This window comes from Chiloscyllium plagiosum, chromosome 16 (genome assembly GCF_004010195.1).
Source record: "Chiloscyllium plagiosum isolate BGI_BamShark_2017 chromosome 16, ASM401019v2, whole genome shotgun sequence".
In the NCBI taxonomy this organism is placed as follows: Eukaryota; Metazoa; Chordata; class Chondrichthyes; order Orectolobiformes; family Hemiscylliidae; genus Chiloscyllium; species Chiloscyllium plagiosum.
In genome coordinates this window covers 55,766,345-55,789,075 of record NC_057725.1, presented here as the reverse complement: position 1 = coordinate 55,789,075, position 22,731 = coordinate 55,766,345, and the positions used below count along the sequence as shown (strand labels likewise).

The 22,731-nt window shown below is 40.7% G+C and overlaps 1 protein-coding gene across 1 annotated transcript in view; it reads right to left on the bottom strand.

Moving 5' to 3' along the window:
- Positions 1–1,579: 1,579 nt before the first annotated feature.
- pnpla2 (patatin-like phospholipase domain containing 2) overlaps positions 1,580–22,731 on the bottom strand; it is a 52,336-nt gene continuing 31,184 nt past the window's right edge. Inside the window, exons 4-9 of the mRNA XM_043706166.1 lie at positions 20,498–20,707; positions 16,833–16,893; positions 11,002–11,169; positions 8,046–8,178; positions 6,450–6,572; positions 1,580–5,554 (exon numbers count right to left, since the gene is read on the bottom strand). Coding sequence (XP_043562101.1) covers positions 5,296–5,554; positions 6,450–6,572; positions 8,046–8,178; positions 11,002–11,169; positions 16,833–16,893; positions 20,498–20,707 — 954 coding nt within the window. The 3' untranslated portion in view covers positions 1,580–5,295. The remainder of the gene's footprint in view (positions 5,555–6,449; positions 6,573–8,045; positions 8,179–11,001; positions 11,170–16,832; positions 16,894–20,497; positions 20,708–22,731) is intronic.

Below are 22,731 nucleotides of genomic sequence, written 5' to 3'. Positions count from 1 at the left end.
GGTCTCAGCTGTTTTGCTGCAGAAACTCTGAAATACATGCTCATTTAGACTTTACTATTCCAGCACTGTGTTGGTTGGCATCCTATTTTAGTTCATCCAAAATTCAGCCACTTTTATATTAACTCACACCAAGTTCCATCAAACCATCCATCCTGCGCTCACTGACTTGCATGGTCATTCGTTTCCTCCAAATCCATAAATCCATCAATAAAAAAGCCTCAATCCCATTTTCAAATATATTCCATGGCTTCAAGCATCCACCTGTCTGTAGCCTCCTCCAGTTCGGCAACTCTGCAAAACCTTTGCACTTTTTCACTTCTAATTTCAAGCATTCAGAATTTTTATCATTTCACTGTTGACACCCAAACCCTCAAGCTCCAGAATTCTCTCCTCAAACCTTTCCATCCTCCTTTAAGATGCTGCTTTAAAACTCTCTGTAACCAAGCTTCTGATCAAGTCTTAATCTCTCCATTTCAGAGACAGTGACAAATAATTGCTCCTCTGAAATACCATGAGACTTTAAAAAGATGTTATTTAAATGTAAGCTGTTGTTGTCCTAACTCCTGAAGAAGGGCCTGTGCCCGAAATGTCGAATCTCCTGTTCCCTGGTTGCTGCCTGACCTGCTGTGCTGTTCCAGCAATAAAGTTTCAACTAACTCTGTCAGGTCAACGTGCAACTCAAGCTCCACCCGGAACCCAAGGTCCTGCTTCAATTTGAATTGCATTGCTTTAGTCAATTTTATTTGGCCCAGAGGGGATGATATGCTGCATATGGATGATTCAAGTTTTGTTTTGGCACAGGTGGGAGTTATGATTTTGTCTCACTGAATTACAAAGATATTAATGTATCAATTCAGCAAATGTCCAAACGAAATGTTTCTCCAGATAGCAGCCAATTCAAGTTCTGAAGAAAGTACTAAGTAGTCTACTGCCTGGAGAGTGATCTAACAGAATTGGTAACCAGCTGTTTATTGAACCTGCCAACCTTTATTCCATTAACTTCAACAAAATGAAAATTCAATGGATCTCAGTTATTACTTCTGGCAGGTATTCGGTATTTACACAATAGTATTTCTCAGTTTATCTGATCAATATCCCTCCACTTACAACATCTCGATTGGATTTAATCATAGAATCACTACTGTGTGGAAGCAGGTTATTCAGCCAATCAAGTCCACAATGACCCTCCAAAGATCATCCCACTCAGACTCGACCCAACCCATCCCTGTAACCCTACATTTCCCATGGCCAATCCACCTAACCTGCACATATCTGGACTGTAGGAGGAAACAAACACAGACACATGGAGAATGTGCAAACTCCACATAGACAGGTGCCAAAGCATGGAATTGAATCCAGGAACCTGGTGCTGTGAGGCAGCAGTGCTAATCCCTATAAATTAAATTAAAACTAACCATTACATAACATAAAGTCAACAAATTCATTGGAGTCTGCAGAATGAGACAGTGAGAATATGAGGGACATATTGCTCAGTAAGTCATGATCCCACCGAATTGCACATTCTCCACATGTTGAAGTGGTATAATTTTAAAAAGGAATGCATAGATGGAAGAAAATATTTAAGCAACTGAACTTGTTTAATGATCAAATATCATCCAAAGACATTATTTACAAAATAGTACAACATGGTTAACTGCATTCCAGTAATCTTTGCAGAACATACAAGTCTTGTCTCTAATTTTAATGAAAAAGCTCATTATAGTACAGTGGTTTTCAGTGTCTATGGATTATAAAAATCAAGTCAAGTTATCATGCTATTGAATATGAATCATGAATTATTGTAATAGTCTAAAGGAAATTAGAGGCATCTGTTTAAAAACCTTTCAGAATTTAGCTTAATTGGTATTGGGGGAATAAAGAGAATATCTCTTCAGAAAAGATTATAAATTAATGCAACCATGGAGATATCTTAAAAATCAGCACCACCTCTATTTTCAGTATTAATTTTGCACTTGCAGTAAATTAAGATCAGCAGTGGACCATCAGTAAATCATCCTGCGTAGACTCTTTCACTAGACTTGTACTGTACTGCTCATTCTATAGTTCATGTGATGGGTTAAAATTTTGTAATTCAGTTGTAAAATCATTTGAATTGTAAGATCATTAGATTGTTTGCCCTGCCTTCCAGTATATACAAAACTCCTAAAGAAATTAGAGCTATATGGGCCAGATTTCCCAAGCTTGGGCACATATACCAAGTTAGCTGAAGCTAGGTTAGAACACATGGGGTGGTCTTGATACTCTGGTTTTCAGTGTCTGATTGTAATCCAGCGAATAGGCTATGAAAAGCATTTGTGGAACCAGTCCTGGCTACGACGTTCTTCATCGGTGACGAGCACATTGTTTTGGTTTACACTTGGATACTCATTATATATCAAAGAGGTACCAGACAGTTCACACAACCATTTCCCACCAAAGATCAGTGCCCTCTAGGAAGGAACCTGGGAAGAGGGTGGAACCTGTTTCACTTCAACATATCAAGTGTGATCCTCCTTAAATTACAATCCATCTCCATTCATACCTGTAACTCAATCAGTTACAATACACAACTGTAACTTCAAATGCTCACCTTGGAGTTTAAGAAAATACTGTCTAAATTTAATAAGTACAATTTGATTAAACAACAAATCTATTCTCCTTTCAACTATTTAAAATTGATCATATTTGTAGATTACACATCTTTTAGGCTATAGCCTATGTACGGTTTATACAAACATTCTCAAAATTTAACATCTTTTAAAATTCTTTGTGGAGATAAATCATACATAGCAATATATTTGTAATCCATAATTTTATAATGCAGATAACTCATACAGGGCAGTATAGTCTTAAACATAATATATACATGGTAATATATTATAAATAAATTTTCATTTAAATGTTATCTAGTGCTGGGCAGTTATAAAGTCTAGTGATTAGTATAGAGGTATGGGAAGTGGGGCAGAATTGATCTGAACTAGTGGCATGAAATGGGTTCATGTTGAATAGGCTGTAGTGCGAAAGGCTGTGCTGTAAAATGGGTGGTTGACTAGCTAAATCCATTTAGCACTGCTCGCGAAGACCAGTGTCACTGTGCATGTTCATCTGATTACATTCCTCACATCCAGTAGTGGCAAATTATAGTTAAATTATCGCGACCTTGGGGATGCCTTGTGATGCAGTGGGTAACATCCCTGCCTCTAAGCCATATGCTTTGGGTTTGAATCCTACTCCAGGACTTGATGGTCACAGAAAGTGTGTTCTTAAGTGTATTTTTGACAAGTGATTGTCAAGCTGCAAATCCTTCCAATATGCCTGTGGTAAGTAATTAGAACAGGAGCACCTCCTAATCAGCCATGCTTGATGTGGAGTGGGATGGCCCCTCAAGCTCTAGCCTCTGGTTACAAGCTAGCGAATGGTTTCTGGAAACGGAAGATATTAACATGTGCTTTGTTTGCATTAGACATGAAGAAGCTGCAAAGTCTAATTAAGAGGCCCCAATTGGGGAGAGTGTGAAGATTAGCAGCAGAGAATTACAGTAAGCCACTCTTTCACATCTGCAGTGCAAAAGGACTCTACAAAAGATCACTTGTAATAAAGATTGGCTAATGCTTAAAACAGAGGGGAAACAATTGGAAAAGGCTCCATAAAATATCAACTGTGCATTCATTTTTTGTTCAGATCTATGAGTTTAATAAAGTTTAAATTTTAATAAATTAAACAATAAATTTTAAAGTCGTTGTACTAGGTGAAACCACGTTAGTTATGGCATTTTCTCTACACTGTAAAGTAGCGAAAGGGATCTGTAAAGTACATAGTGCCTTATATACAAATTTAAAAATAAAAAAAAAGTGCATGCACAAAGGTTACTCAAAGTCTAGGTTCGGAGGATTCCGTATACTACTTTAGCACATAACCACTGTGACTATTCCAGTCAACTGCATAGAAGAGTTAGTGGAAGATACTTTTTATGAAAATGTAGCCAATCCAAAACTAACATTTATTTATGGCTGTCTAATGATAATTTAGATTGGAGTCTCAGGACATTGTATAACAAGCTACAAATTTAGCTTAGGCAGTGGTATACCACCAGATATTCAGTAGCACTCACTTCAAGTCCTCTTTACACTATTACCCAAGGTAAATTCCACCCAAATGTTTATAAGCATTCCAAACCATTCATTAATCAAATGAGGCCATGTTATCTATTGATGATCTTGAATGTCTGGAACTGGGAACACAGTGGGAAGGCTTGTGTCTTAGAACAGTGTATTAGGTAGAGGTAAGTAATACAGAAGCTGAAAGCTTATATCTTTGTTCAGCTGACAGATGTACACAAACTACACCCATATTGATGGAGTCGCAAAAACAGTGGAATAGAAACAAAACAATGAAATGTATAGGCTAAGATATGAATGTAGTCAAAGTATGTCACAAAAATTACGGAAAGAATCTATAAATATATCGACAGCTATTGTTACTTTGAAATAGAACAAGACTTAACAATAAATCCACTCAGGTTTAAAAAGCTAAGAATTTTAAACTAAAAGTTTTGAAGTCGCATTTCAAACATTCCACTTTTTCAAAAAGTTCCAACTAAAATGAATCAAATACTTAACAAGTAGTTCACAATTGCATTGATTTGGCATAAGAATATTGCATTGATCCGAAACGTAAAGAGACGAGGTATGGATACTTATGTATGCAATTTTCAGTTCACCACTTCGCAAGAAACTAGAATTTTCTTTCTCCAAATATGACCCCTGTTAGACTAAAGTTACTTCTGGCATTAAATTTATCTTTGGTCATTCTCAGTTTTGCAAGTCAGATTTCTCCACAAATTTCATGATTCCATTGAGAAATCCAATCCCCTATCTCAAAGCTAAATTTAGCTTTATAATGCTTTTTGAAGAAAGCTTAATTTATATTAATAATATACATTATTTCTGAATAGTTTTGATATTTTAAAAAATTATAAAATTTCAATTCATCTTTAAATTAATAGAATGATCTTGAAATACAGTAATTACCAGAAAAGGTACTGTGATAATGAAGTTATAAAATAGGTGTACCCCAAACTTAGTGGTCACAAACAATAGCAAAGTGGTTAGTAGAAAATCATTTGTTCAACAGGAAGAAGTTTGTCAATATGCATGGCTTGTGTGGAATGCAAACTTCCATAAGTTTTCAGACAGTTCGTTTCCACGTGGCATACTGGCGCATAATAAAAATATCTGCAGTTAATATGACACTGAGGAAGAATTGCTGTGTGTGGAAGAAGGTGCCTCCTTATGGTCAGATCTGGTCCCCGTGGTGAACAGACACTTTCATCTCTAAGCCAGATTTGAGATCGTCCTGAAAGACAGAGTCCGGCACTTCCCAGTTGAGCAAGGGCATGCTGGACCACAGGTGACGCTGGTATGCTTCACATTTGGAAATCAGATCCATGACAGAAGTATTACTCCGAATCCACTTCTTCACAGACATGTAGGGAGATGGTCTCGGTGATATGAAAAGGCTTTGGGTCCTCTGCAGCTTTGAACTATATTGCAGCCTAGAACAGCAATTGTTTGTGTCAAGTCGTTAAACTGGCAGGAATATAGAAATTGAGCCATTTTTTTTCTACCCCTCTTGTCCTTTCTAAAAACACCACGCATGGGAAGCTCCACTAGAAAGAATGGGCCCAGACTCCCCCATACCTTTCAGTGAATTAATGTACCACCCGCTTCAATGTTCCTATTCAATAGAGAAGAAAAGAGGTTCCAAGCTCAATTTCCAGCAGTGAGTTAGGTGACGTCAGCCTGGAGGAGGCAAGCATTATCGAGAGATTCTATGTGTCATCTCAGGGTTTGCTAAGAATACAAAAGGAGAATATGTACGAGGTTGCCAACAAAGGAAATCACCATGGAATGGTGACAGAATTCCCAATGATGATTTTGGCGGTCAAAATTCCACAGGAAGTTGGAACTGAGCAAGCACTAAACTTAGATCAACTTGACTGAAGCCTCTCGTGCCCCACCCCACCCCCACCCACCACACATACACATACAATCACACCTATAGCATTAGGTGGTGGTGGACACAGGACAAAACTGAATGGAAACAAACAGTGGAAAGCCAGGTATGATTAAAGATTAATTCACAGTTAGAATTAAAATTAATGTTTGTTATTCAGTTCAGTTGGTCTCAGCCAGAATAGTGGTTATATCACTACGTTTGGCATCAGCTCACCCAAAGAGGCAAAACTGAACAAAAACACAAACAGTAAATCCTGATTCATTATCAAGTGATACTGGGGTTAGAATGATTCTATGTCCAAATCCCACTTACAAATACAGAAGTCAAAGGTCTGAAAAGTTGCCCAGATGGCAAAAGTGTGTGTATTTATGTGGAGCACTTTAAACATCAGTCAATCTTTGCGCAGTTATTCTCTGATCTACTGTCCATACCTTGTTGAAAGTTGATGTCCCAGTTTTGCCTTGGCATTCGTGGCAAAGTACCATAAAATATTGGCAACCTGTTCTTTCATCCAGTCAACATCTTCGGGCAGATCAGGCAACCATTCCAACATTCTGTGAAGCACAACGAATAAAGAGACAAGAATGATTAAATGCCTGTATTCATTGCTTCAGAATAAAAGCCATAAGGGTAGTGTAGATAATAAATTCTAAACTATAAATTAGGATATAACATATAAAGCATTCCCTGATCTCAGGCTAAGTAATAACTTTGCACAGAACACATTCCAGAAATGCGAACAACACTAGGCACTCCAGTTCTATTCAAGTACTTTTTAATTTAAGCCAATGCCATGACAATTGAGTTCTCTCTTCTTGGAGCAGGCAACAGAATACTGCAGCACAAGGTAGAGTTTATGATCTAAATCAGCATTGTTTAAAAAAGTAAACTGTGAAGACAAACTAATTTATAAACATAGTCGAGCTGCCTAGAACTAATTTTATTTGTTTGGAATATTTTACTACATTGAAGATGAGCCATAAATCCATGTTATGGTTGTATTTTTTTTCTAAATCTCCTGTTTTTTTACTTTTGTTTCGACCCTCACACTACCGCCTAACTGCGGTAATGCTTATATATTCCCTAGCACTCCCTTGTTGTGTGTGTGCGCAAGTGTGCAAGACAACAGGTGTACAGATCTTTATTCAATTTCCACCACCAGGAATAAAGGAAACACCAGTGTGGCCAGTGACAAGCAATGCCTTTATCATCGTAAGGCAATGCTGCATGATCTCATTATGATTGTAAGAGGTCACAGGTTCAGGGAGTTGGGTGGCTAGAATTTGGCAATGGAGGTGGCCCAGGACTTGCATGTCTTTGACGCAATGGGAAGGAGTCGAAAGTGTGCAGCCACAGTGCGGTGGGATTGTTTGGTGCACGCGTCCCAGAGATGTTCCCTGAAACGTTCCGCAATTTGGCGTCCTGTCTCCCTACTGTAGAGGAGACCACATCGAGAGCGACTGACACGGTAGATGAGGTGTTTGAATGTGCAGGAAAATCTCTGCCGGATGTGGAAAGTACTACGAAACAGTCTGATTACACAGTACTGTGCCAGATAAATAAATACTTATGAATTCTAAATCTATGTTTGCTTGTCTCCATCTCTCCTCCTCGCAAGTTGGCTACAGTTGCCAATATTTTAAGTGGTACTTTGCCAGAATGCCAAGGCAAACCAAAACTTACTAAGGTTAAGTCCACAATTCAATGCTCCATTGGAGAAGGTGGTATTGAAAAGGAAATTGAGCCAAAGACAAGATGAGACTGTTGTATTCTGACTGTCTAAGCAGTGCTCCTGTGAGTGTGGTTCCCCACCAGGGGCAAAGGATCAGAGAATTAGCTCCATTAATTTTTCCATTTCCACGACTTAGACACCAGTTATTCTGATATGCTGCACCTAGAAGGGATGTTGATAATATCCACACCGGACAGATCAACTTCTCCTGATCAGATATGATTTTCCAATAAAGGAGAGAGGAAGATGATTGATCCCTAATGATGGCAAGGAACAATAAAAGTTGCAAACTTACTTTATGGTGAGTGAAACCGCAGATTGCAAGGGCAAAGTATAAGGAAGCATAAGGGTCGAGGCTAGGCGAACTGGCAACATGTTCGAGAAGACTGCACGGAAACCTCTCTTTTCAGCACAGGCTTCAATTAATGCTGAGTTTTAAAAAAAAAGACAATTGGACAAAAAGTCAAACAACTTCCAATTAGAACAAATTAACAGACACATGTACATAGATTTTGTTTTGCAAGGGAAGAATGGGGTGAAAGGGTAAAAGCAAAGGATCTCAAGAAACTGCATGGCACAGAAGACTGGGCTGGTTTACTGTTACATATGTGGCTGGGTTCAGATCCGTCTCCGAACACTGGAGTGTTTAAAGATTTTAGGATCGAGTGGAATCCAACCATTTACTGTCCAGTTTCCAGTGAACTCAAAAATACAATTCTGGTCCTATTCTTGGAACAAATTTACACTGATCAGTCACAGGACAACTGACTGGTACAGAGAACTGCAAAACTCCCATCTACTAAAGCTGGGAATTTGAGGCTTATCTTTGGTGAACAGCAGGAAAGATCTGTGCCAACACTGGTGCAAACAATAGGGTGACATGGTGGTTCAGTGGTTAGCACTAATACCTCACAGCACCAGGAGCCAAGGTTCAATTCCAGCCTCTGGCAACTGTCTGTCTCAGTGGTGTTGTCACATTCTCCCGGTATCTGTGTGGATTAGCTCTGGTTTCCTCACACATTTCAAAGGTATGCAGGTTAGGGTGAATTGGCCACGCACTGCGTCCAGGGTTAGATGGATTAGGTATGGGAAGTGGCTCTGGGCAGGATGCTCTTTGAAGGGTCAGTGTGGACTCAATAGGCCGAATGACCTACTTCCACATTAATGATTCTAATTTAGAAAAATGCTCCGTTATGTAGAACCAATGTAATGGTGTCAATAATATTAGAAACACAAGTTATGGGTGAGGGTGGAAAAATGGGTGGAAATAATGGGTGGAAAAACTATTGAATGGCTGCATTTTCTTTGAAAGACTGAAATCATGAGCTGGCAAGAATAAAATGAGAATTGCTGGCTATGTATACACACCTTCTGATTCTCTGTAAATAACCTTCACCTGACCAAGGTTGGTACATGAGGAAGATAAACTCTCAAGGAGATAAATAACCTGGTCTATCCTGCATATTTAAATTTCAGCAATCCAACAGGAGGGGACAGAATGTAATATCTGAGAAAGAGAGATGCTTTGTTTTGTGAAAAACTGGCAGTTTACAAAATTAGACCTATTTTGACAGTCACCAGCATTGAGAAAGTATGAGCTACAAAGGTTTAAAACTCATTCATGTTTGTAAAAAAATAAAGTCCAACTTGCTTTGTGATCCTGTATTGACCTTCCTGAAGCCCAGTGAGCGGAAAATTGTTTAGTGGTGTATTAAACTATTAGAATAGATAATCACATTACACAGATAATTCAATTACCCACCCAGCAAGTGGTTTAAATTAGATTTTTAAAATGTAAATAAGGGAATCAAAGCAAGCTGTTTTGCATGGGCTTTATAGAACAATTACATCAACTCGCAGTCCTCCTCCAACAATCCAATATTAACCCCATCACTCTTGACACATCACTAGCTTTCTTTTTCTCTGCCAAAGTTACAACTCTCACAACACCCAGGTTGTAGTCAGACAGGTTTTGTTTTTTGGAAGCACTAGCTTTCGGAGCGCTGCTCCTTCAGGTAATTTCTTCATCAGGTAGGCGAGTTATCTGATGAAGGAGCAACGCTCCGAAAGCTAGTGCTTCCAAAAAAAAAAACCACAGTTGGGCTATAACCTGGTGTTGTCATTTTTAAACTTTGCCCAACCCAACCCAACCCCGGCACCTCCATATCATTTCTCTGCCAAGTTCTGTATTCAGCCTCATTTAGATTTTGATCATTGTGGCAGCACAGAGGGCCATCACGATTAAACACATCCTGTGTCAGGGTGGGTGCACTATTCCTCATACTACAATCACAGTAGTATATAAAACCCTGCACGACAAATCTCCGCTGCAGCCCAACCCAATGAGTTTGTCTTTATTTGGTCACACTTTTACCTAACAATCGCTGCAGTGCATCTCTAGCAATGGCCTCTTTTGAGAGTCCGCTGGTCTTTCCCTGCTCAACATGCAACCTCAGCTCTGAGCTACCAGCCACCCCTCGGAAATATCATCCACAGACGTGGGATCAAGTTCCACGTAGTCTGACAACAGTCGACTTTGCCACATCACTAACAGCACAGCCAAGCAAAGCAGCTGGACGGAAACGAATAGAAAAAAAAACAAAATGTTCAAGCCGCAGTCTGGCAAGCTAACTGATCTCAGCCAGGGCTGCAGTACAAGTCAGAAGATTCCTTCACAGCCCTTGGATTGTGAGACCACGGTCAATCCCCCACCTGCCAGACAAGTACTCGTGGAAACTGGGGTGACACGGTGGCTCAGTGGTTAGCACTGCTGCCCCTCAGTGCCAGAGACCTGGGTTTGATTCCCACCTCCGGTGAGTGTCTGTGTGGAGTCTGCACGCTCTCTCCCAGCATCTGCGTGCATTTCCTCCAGGTGCTCAATGATGCACAGCTGAGGTGAATTGACCATGCTAAACTGCCCATAGTGTTGAGGGATGTGTAGGTTATGTACACTGGTCAGGGGTAAATGTAGAGTAATAGAGGTAGGGAAATGGGTCTGGGTGGGTTACTCTTTGGAGGGTTGGTGTGGGCTTGCTAGGCTGAATGGCCTGTTTCCACACTGTAGGGATTCTAGGAGAAAGACAGGCTAATCTCAGCAGTGAAATCCAACAGCCACTGAATGGTCCACTGGACAAGACATTTACCCCTTGAGCTATCAGCTGGTCACCTGACAGGAAGCAGTGAGTCATGCTTTGGACCAGAAGCAATGGCCTTTCTCACTATTGCTCTCGATCTTGAGCAACTTCACTTACCTTTGTGTAATCGAGGTGACAGATGTTCGAGAATCTTGTCATCATTCTTACTGAATGTGATCAGAACTTGATCCTCTACTGGCCCCTCTTCAACGTCATTAGCTGCGTCGTGTGGGTCGGAAGCTGAGTGAGAAGGACTGCGCAAAAGTCGCTGCTGGTTCAGCAGAGCTGCAGGGTTGGAATGCAAGAAGTGTGGTTAGTCACAATTCCTTCCATATGGAAAAAGCTGCTCTTTGGGTTGAAAAGAAACAAACGATTTTACCAACCCGTGCTTAAACATTTCCAGGAAAAGTACATGGCAATTTGAGCTCACAACAGAAACAACCAAATACCCAGTACACAAGGCGGCTCCAGTAAGCAAATCCTGTCTTTCAATTAACTAAAGTCATGCACAAATGCCTGGGCGTGGTTCGTAATTTAAACCGACTAAACTCCTCATTGAGATGCAGATGACTCACCCACTCTGTGGCTTTGGCAAGAGAACATTAATGACCATTTGCATTTATAAAGTATCCGGGATGAGGAATATTTGAAGAAGGGGTAGAAATGTGAAAATAGGAGCAAATAAGCCATTCGGCCCTTCAAGCCTGCTTTGCCATTCAATCTGAACATGGCTGATTATCCAATTCGATACCCTGTTCCTGCTTTCTCCTCATACTCTATAATCCCTTTAGCCCCAAGAACTATATCTATCGCTTTCCTGAAAACAATGTTTTAGCCTCAACCTTTCTTTGGTAGAGAATTCCACAGAAGGCATGGTGGTTAGCACTGCTGCCTCACAACACCAGGGACCTGGGTTCAATTCCAGCCTCGTGTGACTATCTGTGGGGAGTTTACACGTTTTCCCTGTATCTGCGTGGGTTTCCTTAGAGTGCTCTGGTTTCCTCCCACAGTCCCAGCTTAGATAAGTTGACCATAAATTATCCACAATGTTCTGGGATACACAGGCTAAGTGGATTAGCCATGGGAAACACAGGGTTACAGGGATAGGATGGAGGGGGATGGATCTGGGTAGGATGCCCTTCACAGGGTTAGGTATGGACTTGATGGGCCCACATCAGTGGCCTACTTCCACAATTTAGAGATTCTAATGATTCCACCAGGGGGAGGAAATGTCTCATCTCAGTCCTAAATAGCCTACCCTGTATGGTTAGACAGTGATCTTCTGGTTCTAATTCCCCAGGCATTGGGAATATCTTTCCTGCATTTACCTTGACTCACCCTCTTAGAATTTTATGAGATCCCTATTTATTCTTCTGAACTCTAGTGAATATGGTGCTAATCTATCGAATCTCTCCTCATACGTCAGTCCTGCCATTCCAGGAATCAGTCTGGCAAATCTTCATTGCATTCCTCCAATAAGCAGACTAAAACTATACACAATACTCCAGATGTGGTCACGCCAAGGCCCTGTACAATTGCAGGAAGACCTTCCAAGCTCCTGTATTTAGAGTCATAGAATTGAACGCAGAAAATAGACCCTTCAGTCCAACTCGTCCATGCTGACCAGATATTCTAAATTTATCTAGTCCCATTTGCCAGCATTTGGTCCATATCCATCTAAACCTTTTCTATTGGGCAGCACAGTGGTTGGCACTGATGCCTCACAGTGCTAGGGACCTGGGTTCGATTCCAGCCTTGGGCGACTGTCTTTGTGGAGTTTGCACATTCTCCCTGTGTCTGTATGGGTTTCCTCTGGGTGCTCTGATTTCTCCCCACATTTCAAAGATGTGCAGGTCAGGTGAATTGGCCATGCTAAACTGCCCATAGTGTTAGGTGCATTAGTCAGAGGGAAATGCATCTGGGTGGGTTACTCTTCAGAGAGTTGGTGTGGACTTGTTGGGCTGAAGGGCCTATTTCCACACTGTAGGGAGTCTTAAAAAAAATCTATTCGTGTACCCATCTAGATTCCTTTTAAATATTGTAATTGTACCCCCGTCCATCATTTCCTTTAGCAGCTCATTCCATAAAGCAGTACCCTTTGAGAAAAAGTTGCTCTTTAGGTCCCTTTTTAAGTCTTTCCCCTCTCACTTTAAACTAATGGCCTCTAGTTCGGGACTCCCCTACCCTTGGAAAAGAACTTGGCTATTCACCTTATTGATGCCCTTCATGATTTTATATACCTGCAAGGTCACCTCTCACCCTCCAATGCTTCAGGGGAAAAAAGGTCCCAACCCATCCAGCCTCTCCTTAAATATTTATTCTATGCTCTGGAAGATATTTTCAAAAGGTTCACTTTCTGACTGGCTTGGGTGTTTAATCATAGAATCTCTGCAGTGCAGATAGAGGCCATTTGGCCCACTGAGTCAACACTGACCCTCTGAAGAGCATCCCACCCAGATCTAGCCCTTGGTGAACTGTCTAGAGTCTACGATATTCGAACTTATTAAATACCTTGTGCTTCTGAGAATAATTTGTTTGGGAGGGGAGTCCAATATAAAATTTGAATGGCATGGCTAATGATCCATTTGCTGTAGTGAACAGGACACAGTAGAGTTCTTATATTTGGTAATAATGAAAGATTTTGTTTGCCTGGGCAGACCACAACTCTGTGACTTTCATCTTTGAAGTTACAGGAAAAAGTGCAAGGGCTTTTGTGTGGAGGGGCTGGAGTGATTTTGTTAGACAAGAGAGAAAGTATTTGGAGTGAGCACAAATTGTAAACTCTAGAAGAAGTAATACAAGTGAGCTGGAGTTCAAGAGTTAGAGTTAAAGCATCCATGTCATGATGTATTGTCTTGCCTCAGAGCTCTGGACAGCAGCACCTGCAGTGCTAAAAACAGGGCTATAGGCAACTTCAGACGATGCCACAAACTACAAGAGCACAATATTAGAAGCCATTTCATCTGGTCTTCAGTATAACTGGACGACACAGTCTTTCTCGAAGGGAGATCACTTTAAAATGAATCTGCAGTAAACAGACTGAGTGTGGAGTTACGTGTTGCACATTCTTTAGGGAGATCATGTGAAAGGATTACATTTATTCATTCAAACTTTGCTTCACACTAAGTAAAGATTTGTTAAGTGAACCTAGCTTTGGAGGGTGGAGGTTGGCAAACGTGTCCACCAGACCCTGATTTTCTGTCCACTCACTTGCAAGGGTGAACAAAAAAGTGTTTTACCATTCACTGTGGGCAGATTTCCCCTTCAAGTTTTAGAAAAGTAGAATTGGGAAGTATTTTGTGTCTAAACGCACTTCTGCATTCTCAAAAGAAACCAACCACAACCTGAGCAAGATTGGAACAATATAAGTGTTAAAGGTTAAGGGAAAGGGAAAGGGAAAAAATAAATAGAGCATCCCGACAATTGTAATTTCATCAACCCAACACATCTGGTAAAATAAGCAGGATTGTTTTAAAATTAAACTGACTTTGATAGAATTTGCAGAGATATTGGCAATGTGAATCATAAACAAACTGAAACATACAGAGCTCCACAAACATTCAACGTTTGTAACTATTACTCAATGTAAGATTAAATCACATGGACCAAATAATCTCAGGTTTCCAGTCCCAGACTGTGACTTACTAACTGAATTAATTGAGGTCACAGTTACATTCAGCCTGAATTCTGTTCTTCAACAAATACAATGCCATTTGCTGCAGGAATTGAAGTGATGTGATGTCACATTCAGTTAAGTTATTCTGCTTCCTGGTTAATTGTGTCTGTACAGATATTTTGTGCTATGTTCACTTCCTCTCTTTGGAATGAATTTTTTTTAGTTGGTACGATGTCCGTTATCCCTAAACACATTGATATTGTTGACTGAAAAACAGAAGGTGCTGGAGAATCTCAGCTGGTTGGCAGCACACAGAGAGAGAGAGAGAGAGAATTTTAAGTTGGATAGACAATGTTTCTTCTGAGGGTCATTTCGGAGTCAAAATCTAAGCCTCCTCTCTATACAGATTCTGCTGAATATTTCCAGCGTTTGGTTTTTATTTCAGATTTCTAACAGTTTTTATAGCTTTGACTTGTAAATACAGTTGCAGTGCACAGCATAGTAGATTAGATTAGATTAGATTACTTACAGTGTGGAAATAGGCCCTTCGGCCCAACAAGTCCACACTGACCCGCCGAAGCGTATACCACCCAGACCCATACTCCTACGTTTACCCCTTCACCTAACACTACGGGCAATTTAGCATGGCCAATTCACCTAACTTGCACATTTTTGGATTGTGGGAGGAAACCGGAGCACCCGGAGGAAACCCACGCAGCCACGGGGAGAATGTGCAAACTCCACACAGAGAGTCGCCTGAGGCGGGAATTGAACCCGGTAGTAAATTGCTTTGCTAAAATTTATTTTAATAAAGTCCCATTGAAACAGAAAACAGCAAAAAAATACAGCATTTGGAAATACTTCTACATAAGTCTGTTGGACTGTAACCTGGTGTTCTGTGATTTTTACCAGAATGGCTTTGAAGTGTTGTTGCTTAGCATCACCACAGGGTGGCATAAAAAAATCAATCTGGAAACAGTACTGTACATATATAAAATAAAAATAAGTTGAAAAAGCCTCATTATTCTGATAAGCACAATCTTTCACCCCTCTTTCACTTCCCAGAAGTCCACATTATGATCCTTAGTTGGCAGGTATGAGAGTTATCAAGGCTATTCATGAATAACATCAATGCCATAAATTGGAGGCAGCCTTAAATGTGAAATCATATTGCCCTTCCCCTGCAGGGGTGCCTTCTTTTCTATCTTCTCTGTTTATAATCTGAAGCCAAGTCACCCAGTGTGAACCTAATAAGACTACAATTAACGTCAGGTTATTTTTACAATAATACTGTAGACAATCAAAGCTAAGTCAGTGTGATATTTGTTTCCTGATACATAAATGCCATTTTATCCAGTAACAGTGGTTAAAATGAAACTTCCACTCAAGCACTTTGAAAGTTTGCAACAAGAGTATAATTTTTCCTTTTTAATGCCAGAATCCGAAGTTGCAATGGCGGTACTGGTGAAATATGTGACAACCATAATATGATCTCTCCAACAAGATAGAAGCTAATCATCTCTCTGTGACATTCCATGGCATTACCTTCCTTTTTGCCTGGATAGATGTAGTCCAACAATACAACAAACTTGACCAGGATAAGAGGAATCAGTTTGTTTGTCACTCATTGACGAACTTGAATATTCATTCCCATCACTACGGATGTACTGGGTGGCTGCAATATGTTCCATCTACAAGATGCATTGTAGCAACCCTCCCAGGCTCTGTCAGCAGTACCTCCTAAACCACTAACCTCTCCCATCTAGAAGGATAAAGGCAGCAGATGCACAGGGATGCCACCATTTGCAGTTTCCCCTCTAAGCCACACACCATCCTGATTCCATAGCATCCCTACAGTGTGGAAAACAGGCCCTTTGGCCCAACAAGTCCACACTGACATTCCGTAGTATGTCCCACCCAGTCCATTCCCCTACCCTATAATTCCATATTTACCCCAGACCAATGCACTCACCTACATGTCCTGAAACGCTATGGGCAATTTAACATAGCCAGCCAATTCAACTGAGCTGCATATTTTGGACTGTGGGAGGATACCAGAGGAAACCCATGCAGACACGGAGAATGTGCAAACTTCACATAGACAGTTGCCAGGGGCTGGAATCAAACCTGTGTCCCTGGCACTGAGGCAGCAGTGCTAACCATTGAGCCATTAATGAATCGCAATGAATCTTATTTAACTCACCAGGACATTCAACGATTGTGACAGGCTTGGTTAATTAGATACAATTTTATAGACCATCATTCTCACAGACTTAGAGACAAAAAAAAATGTGTCCTTTAAAAACTGGATGATATAGGTAAACACACTCACCATTCTTCTTGAGGAAGTCCAGTGCATCACTGTATCCCTGTTTGCACATATTCCGCATCACCTACCAAATGGAATCAATCATATCAAGTGAATGGATCTGTATTTCATTTCGACAAATCAATTGCTAATTTTACACTGAAGTATTCACTTACTCCTCAAGTACTGTTCTAAATATGTCCGTTGTGGAATGTTCGGTGAAATTTAATTATACACGTTTTCATAGCATGACAGTACGTATACTTCATGTAAAGTACATATGCGAATGAATGTTTGTCCACCTTAATCAGAGTTCCCAATGTACTTTTATATCTCTTGGTGTTGCATCAGCCTCTTCAAATTTGCTGAAGAGTAGTCAGGCCTCTGGTTAATTTGTATCCTGACATCAAAAACCCACTTGTAGAACTGAAACCAGCCTGACTATAGCAATTCTTAAGGATAAAAGTAGGAACTGTGCAACATTATCTGTTTCAATGGAAAGCTTATCCCAACCATATACTCCCTTTATAAATTTATACCTTGGGGTGTGATCAGGAGACAATCCATCTAGTTCATGCAAACCAAATCTTAGATGTTCACCTGCTCAAGATAACGGAGATTCTGCAGTGGATTTTGCAAATGAAGGTCCCGGATTTTGGGTACAATGCACTACCTGTTTGCTATATTGGCAAGTGATGGTTCTGAAAAAAATAAAGGGGATGGGGATTCTTTCCAGAGTGAGGATGACAACTCTAACATCAACATATATATAGACTAAAACGTGTTTCATGCACTCTTCAACTCTTGAGGTTTTGAGAAGGTATAGTTTAATTGAGCCAGATGACTCCTCATGCATTGTGGGTGTACCTACATCAAGTGGACAGAAGAAATTCGAGGAGGGAGCGTAGCACCACCTTAAGAGCAGCCAGGGATGAGAAATAGATTATGGTCAAGCCAGCGCAGCCTGTATCTCCCGAAGGAATTAAAAAATAACTTCCTTCCAATGATTCCCATGTTACCAAATGTGCAGGGTTATAAAATGTTAACAGTTTTCAAACATCCCAAGTAGTTTATCACATGCTTTTTAATCAGAGCTCAATACTCCAAGTATCTAATGCTCCGAGAATTCAAAGCACTGGCGGATACGTTACTGGATTTATAATCCTGAGGCCTGGACGAACTAGTTTTGTTAATGGGAGTTTAAATCCCACCATGGAGCTAGGTTGACCTCAAGCAGTGAATTAAATACATCTAGAATCAAAAGGCTGGTGTAATCAGATTGTCGTAAAAACTCTTCCGGTTTACTGGTGATCCTTAGGTATGGAAATCTGCTGCCCTTACCTGGTCTGAACTGTATGTGACTCCACCCCATGCCAAAGCAGTTAGTTCTTGAACATCCCCTGATATTGGATGCAACAAAAGCACTACCTGTTCAGTCAATCCCACAAAGTCCTCCTCCTCCTCCTCCTCCCCTACCTGGAAATCTGTGCCAAGATTAGAGGACTGTCCAGCCACACAGTTTGACAGTCATATTTGCAGGATCATACCTCTCAGCCAACATCCCATGATCCATGTGCCCAGCCTGTCTCAAAGGGAGGACAGATCCATCAGATGTGGTGTCACTGGTATCCAGCAAGGAAGGTATAGCCGGGGGGGAACTCAACAATGGACCTCACAAAGGCTCATAGCCTCAGGTCAAAAGGAAACCATGCTGATTACCACCAACTGACCTCACTCAGCTGTTATGTTAATGCTCCTCCAAGTCGAACATCACTTAGAAGAAGCAAAAGGACAAAGATATAGAATGTAGTTTGAGTTGGAGTTTTCAATACCCACCATCAAGTGTGACCGTATTCTGCCAATGCTCACCAAATCCTGAAGGACACACTAGGTCTGCAGGAGTTGGCTCACATGATAATCCAACCTGGTATCATTCCCTGTAATCTCCCTGCAGTACATGCATCTGGTCATGAAGTTTTGGTCAGAGTCATCTCTGCAAAGTCTTATGGAAATAATGTCCCATTTGCATACTGAGGCCACCCTCCATGACGCTGTGTGACCTTTCCAAATGCAACGTATAGAGAGCTTCAGAACTGATCTCACCGCTCAAAGTTGGGCATCATTGGATGTTGTTCATCCTGAGCAGCAGAGTCATATTCAAATACAGTTGACAAATGTTATGGTTTGGCATAACCCTCACATTACCATCATCAAACCAGGAGAATAACCCTGATTTCTACGTCAGAGAGCATGTCAAGATCAGAACCAAATATACCCAAAAGGTAAGGTTCCAGCCTGATGAAGAGCATGCAAAATACAGAGCATGCATTCTAAACGTTGAAAGCAGTTTGTTTTATATAGTGCGAGGCAATCCCACAACCAACAGATCAGATAAGCTCTGTATTCCTGTCACGTTCAATCATGAATAGCAGAGGTCAATTATACAGCTAATACAAGGAGATTCTGTAAATACTCCCATGAAGGGGGAATCCAGTGTTTGTTTCTAAAAGACAAGACAGACCTTTCTAAACCCATCAAGTGGGTGATCCATTCCTGCCTCCCAATGAGTTTCCCCACCATCACAGAAAGCAGTGCACAGCCAATTCGATTCACTCACCTAACACTAAGAAACTGGATGCTGTAAGACTTCAAGTCCAAGTATGTCCTGGCTGTGTTGAAATGCTGAGTACACTCTCAAGTCTCGTATTTCAACATCCCCATTTCTTTTTCTGCTCCTGCAACACTTGAATTTATCCAAATACTTTCCAAATGGTGCACTGTTATTTTTATTTACCACTTTGTGCATTTTGTGGATGTTTTGTTCTACATAATGGTACATTCTTTTTCCTTTAAGGGGTTTGTATGAAGTAAACACTCAGCAGAACCACATTGCATGAAAGTAGGCTACTTATCTGGAACAGGGAAGCCATTTGTAAGGAACCTATCATGTTCTTGGTCATGTATACCCACTCAATACTTAAATACATTACCGGAGAATTAACTGAACATGCACAAGGCTCCGTTGGAATAAAATTACTATCTCTAATAACTTCGGCCTCAGGAAACAGGGCCTGTAGGCAAACTGACGTTGTATTTTAATTTTAATCCACTCCTTGGATCTTAGCTTTCCTTACAAGACCAGCAATTGGTGCCCACATCTAATTGCCCCTTGAACTGAGGGAGCAGGGTAGTAACACAGGTGTTGCAAGGATGGCAGAATTCCTTCCCTAAAAAGGACATTAGTGAACCAGAAGATGGTGTCTTTAAAAAAAAAAAAATCAATTCAGTAATCATTCCATAGCCACCATTACAGAGACTAGCTTCATATTCCAGACTGATCAATTGAATTTAGATATCACCAGGTGTAGCGGTCAGATGTGAACTTACATACTTCAAACATCAGACTGAGCCTGTGGATCACTTGACCAGTGACATCACCTCTGCGCTACCAGCCAGGCCAGAGACCCTACTGATCTTAGCAATAGTGCAGACATTGCTATTGGAACAAAAAAGTTCAAGCTTACGCCCTACACTGTTCATGTCTTGTAGAATCTGTGTTCTCATTCAGAGGGGTTGGGATAAGTGAAGCTTATTTGTAAGAATTTGCTCATTTGCATTCAGTAACATTTGTAGGTTCAAAACAAAAAAAAACTATGAACATCCTCGTCTATTTATTTATTTGTTCTCACCTCTGCTTCAGGAGGAAATAATGCCTTGGAAAGGCGGTACAGGTTCTGCAGGTTGAATTGGATGCTGGTATTGGTTATTCTCAATTCATGCATATTGTTGGAGCCATCATGAGGACAGATGTCACTTTCTCCAGCAAAGGGGGAGACTGTAATTGTGTTTTTGAGTTCATATTGAGGTAAGTTATCTGTAATTCCTCCATCTACATATCGCTGAAAAGAATAATAAGAAGTGCAAGTTAGGGAAACAGTTAACACAAAAACCACAAGCAATGACTGTAAGGCCATTTCGTACAGCCTTTAATAGAATGAAGGGTCATAGTATCTTGATACAATGCAGTACATCTTTTCCTCCAATCGAGTCCAATCCCACATAAGCTTTAGGAGATAGATTGTGTTCACCCATAACTATGTCAGGAATTGGAGACTGCACCATTTATCTCTGGTCACCATTTGTTAATATTGGTTTCAGGAATGGCAACTTTTTTTTGTCAAGATTCATACACATGAACTGAAGTGGCAAATCAATCACAAATTATTGGCTGGCATGTTTTATGAAGGGACTGTTTTATGGCTCCTATTTCGAATATGTTCATATACTTACCTGGGTGCAGCTTTACCTGGTCAGTGACATTAACAAAAAAAAAGTAAACACTTCTAAACTGCCAATTAGTTCTATGATTAAATTCAGAAATAAGCTGCATGTTTCCCAGCGGGAAAAGGGAACGAAACCTGGTCAGGGCTCCTACTTCACACCACTGGGTAATGTATGGCTTCAATTTCAGAGGTGAATAGCACAGGCTCAATTAGCTTTCCCCATATTGGAAAACCTTAGATTAGATTCCCTACAATTTGGAAACAGGCCCTTCGACCCAACAAGTCCACACTGACCCTTTGCAGAGTAATCCACCCAGACTCACTCCCCTACCCTATATTTACTCCTGACTAATGCACCTAACACTACCGGCAATTTAGCATGTCCAATTCACCTAACCTGCACATCTTTGGATTGTGGGAGGAAACCGGAGCACCTGACGGAAACCCACACAGACACGGGGAGAACGTGTAAACTCCACACAGACAGTCATCCGAGGTGGGAATCAAACCCGGGTGCCTGGCACTGTGAGGCAGCAGTGCTAACCACTGAGCCACCGTGCCACGCCAAATATCTTGCGAATATCTGCCTCATCTCACGTCACAAAGACTGGCCACCTGTGCAAGATGCTGCCAGGTCCATTACTTCCTACCAATATATTACTTCCTACCAATATATTACTTCCTACCAATATATTACTTCCTACCAATATATTACTTCCTACCAATTAGGAGCGGGTGAAAACAAAAACACTTCAGAATGGCAATGACTAGTGCAACCTTTTGAAGTGCTGCTTTGCTGCAGGAGATGGTTTTGTAGATGAGCTCAGGATGTAAAAGAGCTCTGTACTGAGAAAGCTTGGAGACATTTCATGCTCGAAAAGGCAGAGAGGTGCACGAGCGTAACAACAATGTTTACATATAACAATCCTCAAACTAATGACGCTCCGCTATTCACTGAAATTGCAAGGCATGTACGTAGCAGCTAAGTAGACTGACGACACAGTGTTATCATGAACCCTTTTGTGTACATAATGAAGTGCTGTTATTTCAGCATGGTGTCACTTTAACCTCGAGCTCCTAAAACGTCAACTCCATATTTACAAACCCAGTGCACAAAACAAATCCTGAGCAACTCGAGGTAAGTGATCAAAATCATACTTGCAACCCAAAAACACAAACAAACACAGGAACAGAGAAAGAACTGCCGGATGTTTACCTGGTATTGATCTTTTTCTGAACGATACTATTCCGTGAACCAGTGTAACACTCCAAAGTATGACTCAGGGATGACCGCTATGTCCTGTATTTCATTTTTGTAACACCAAGGTCCCTAGTTAATGATTTAAGTTACTATCATTTCAAACAGTGAGCTCTCTAAACTCGCCACTTCATTTTCAAAGAATATTTGGGAATCTAGTGAGGAATGAAGTTTTCAGTTACTTCCAAAATTGTTCTATCATATGACTACCAGGATGGTGCAAAGTCAGACTACAACAAGAGTATTTTTTGTATGGCATACTTCATTTGAACTGTACCAAGCAGCGACAACCAGGCTCAAAGTTTAATTAATACACAGTGCAAACATCCTATAGTGTAAATAGCTTCACTCCAAGTATCAGGAATCCCTCACAGAAAGGTTC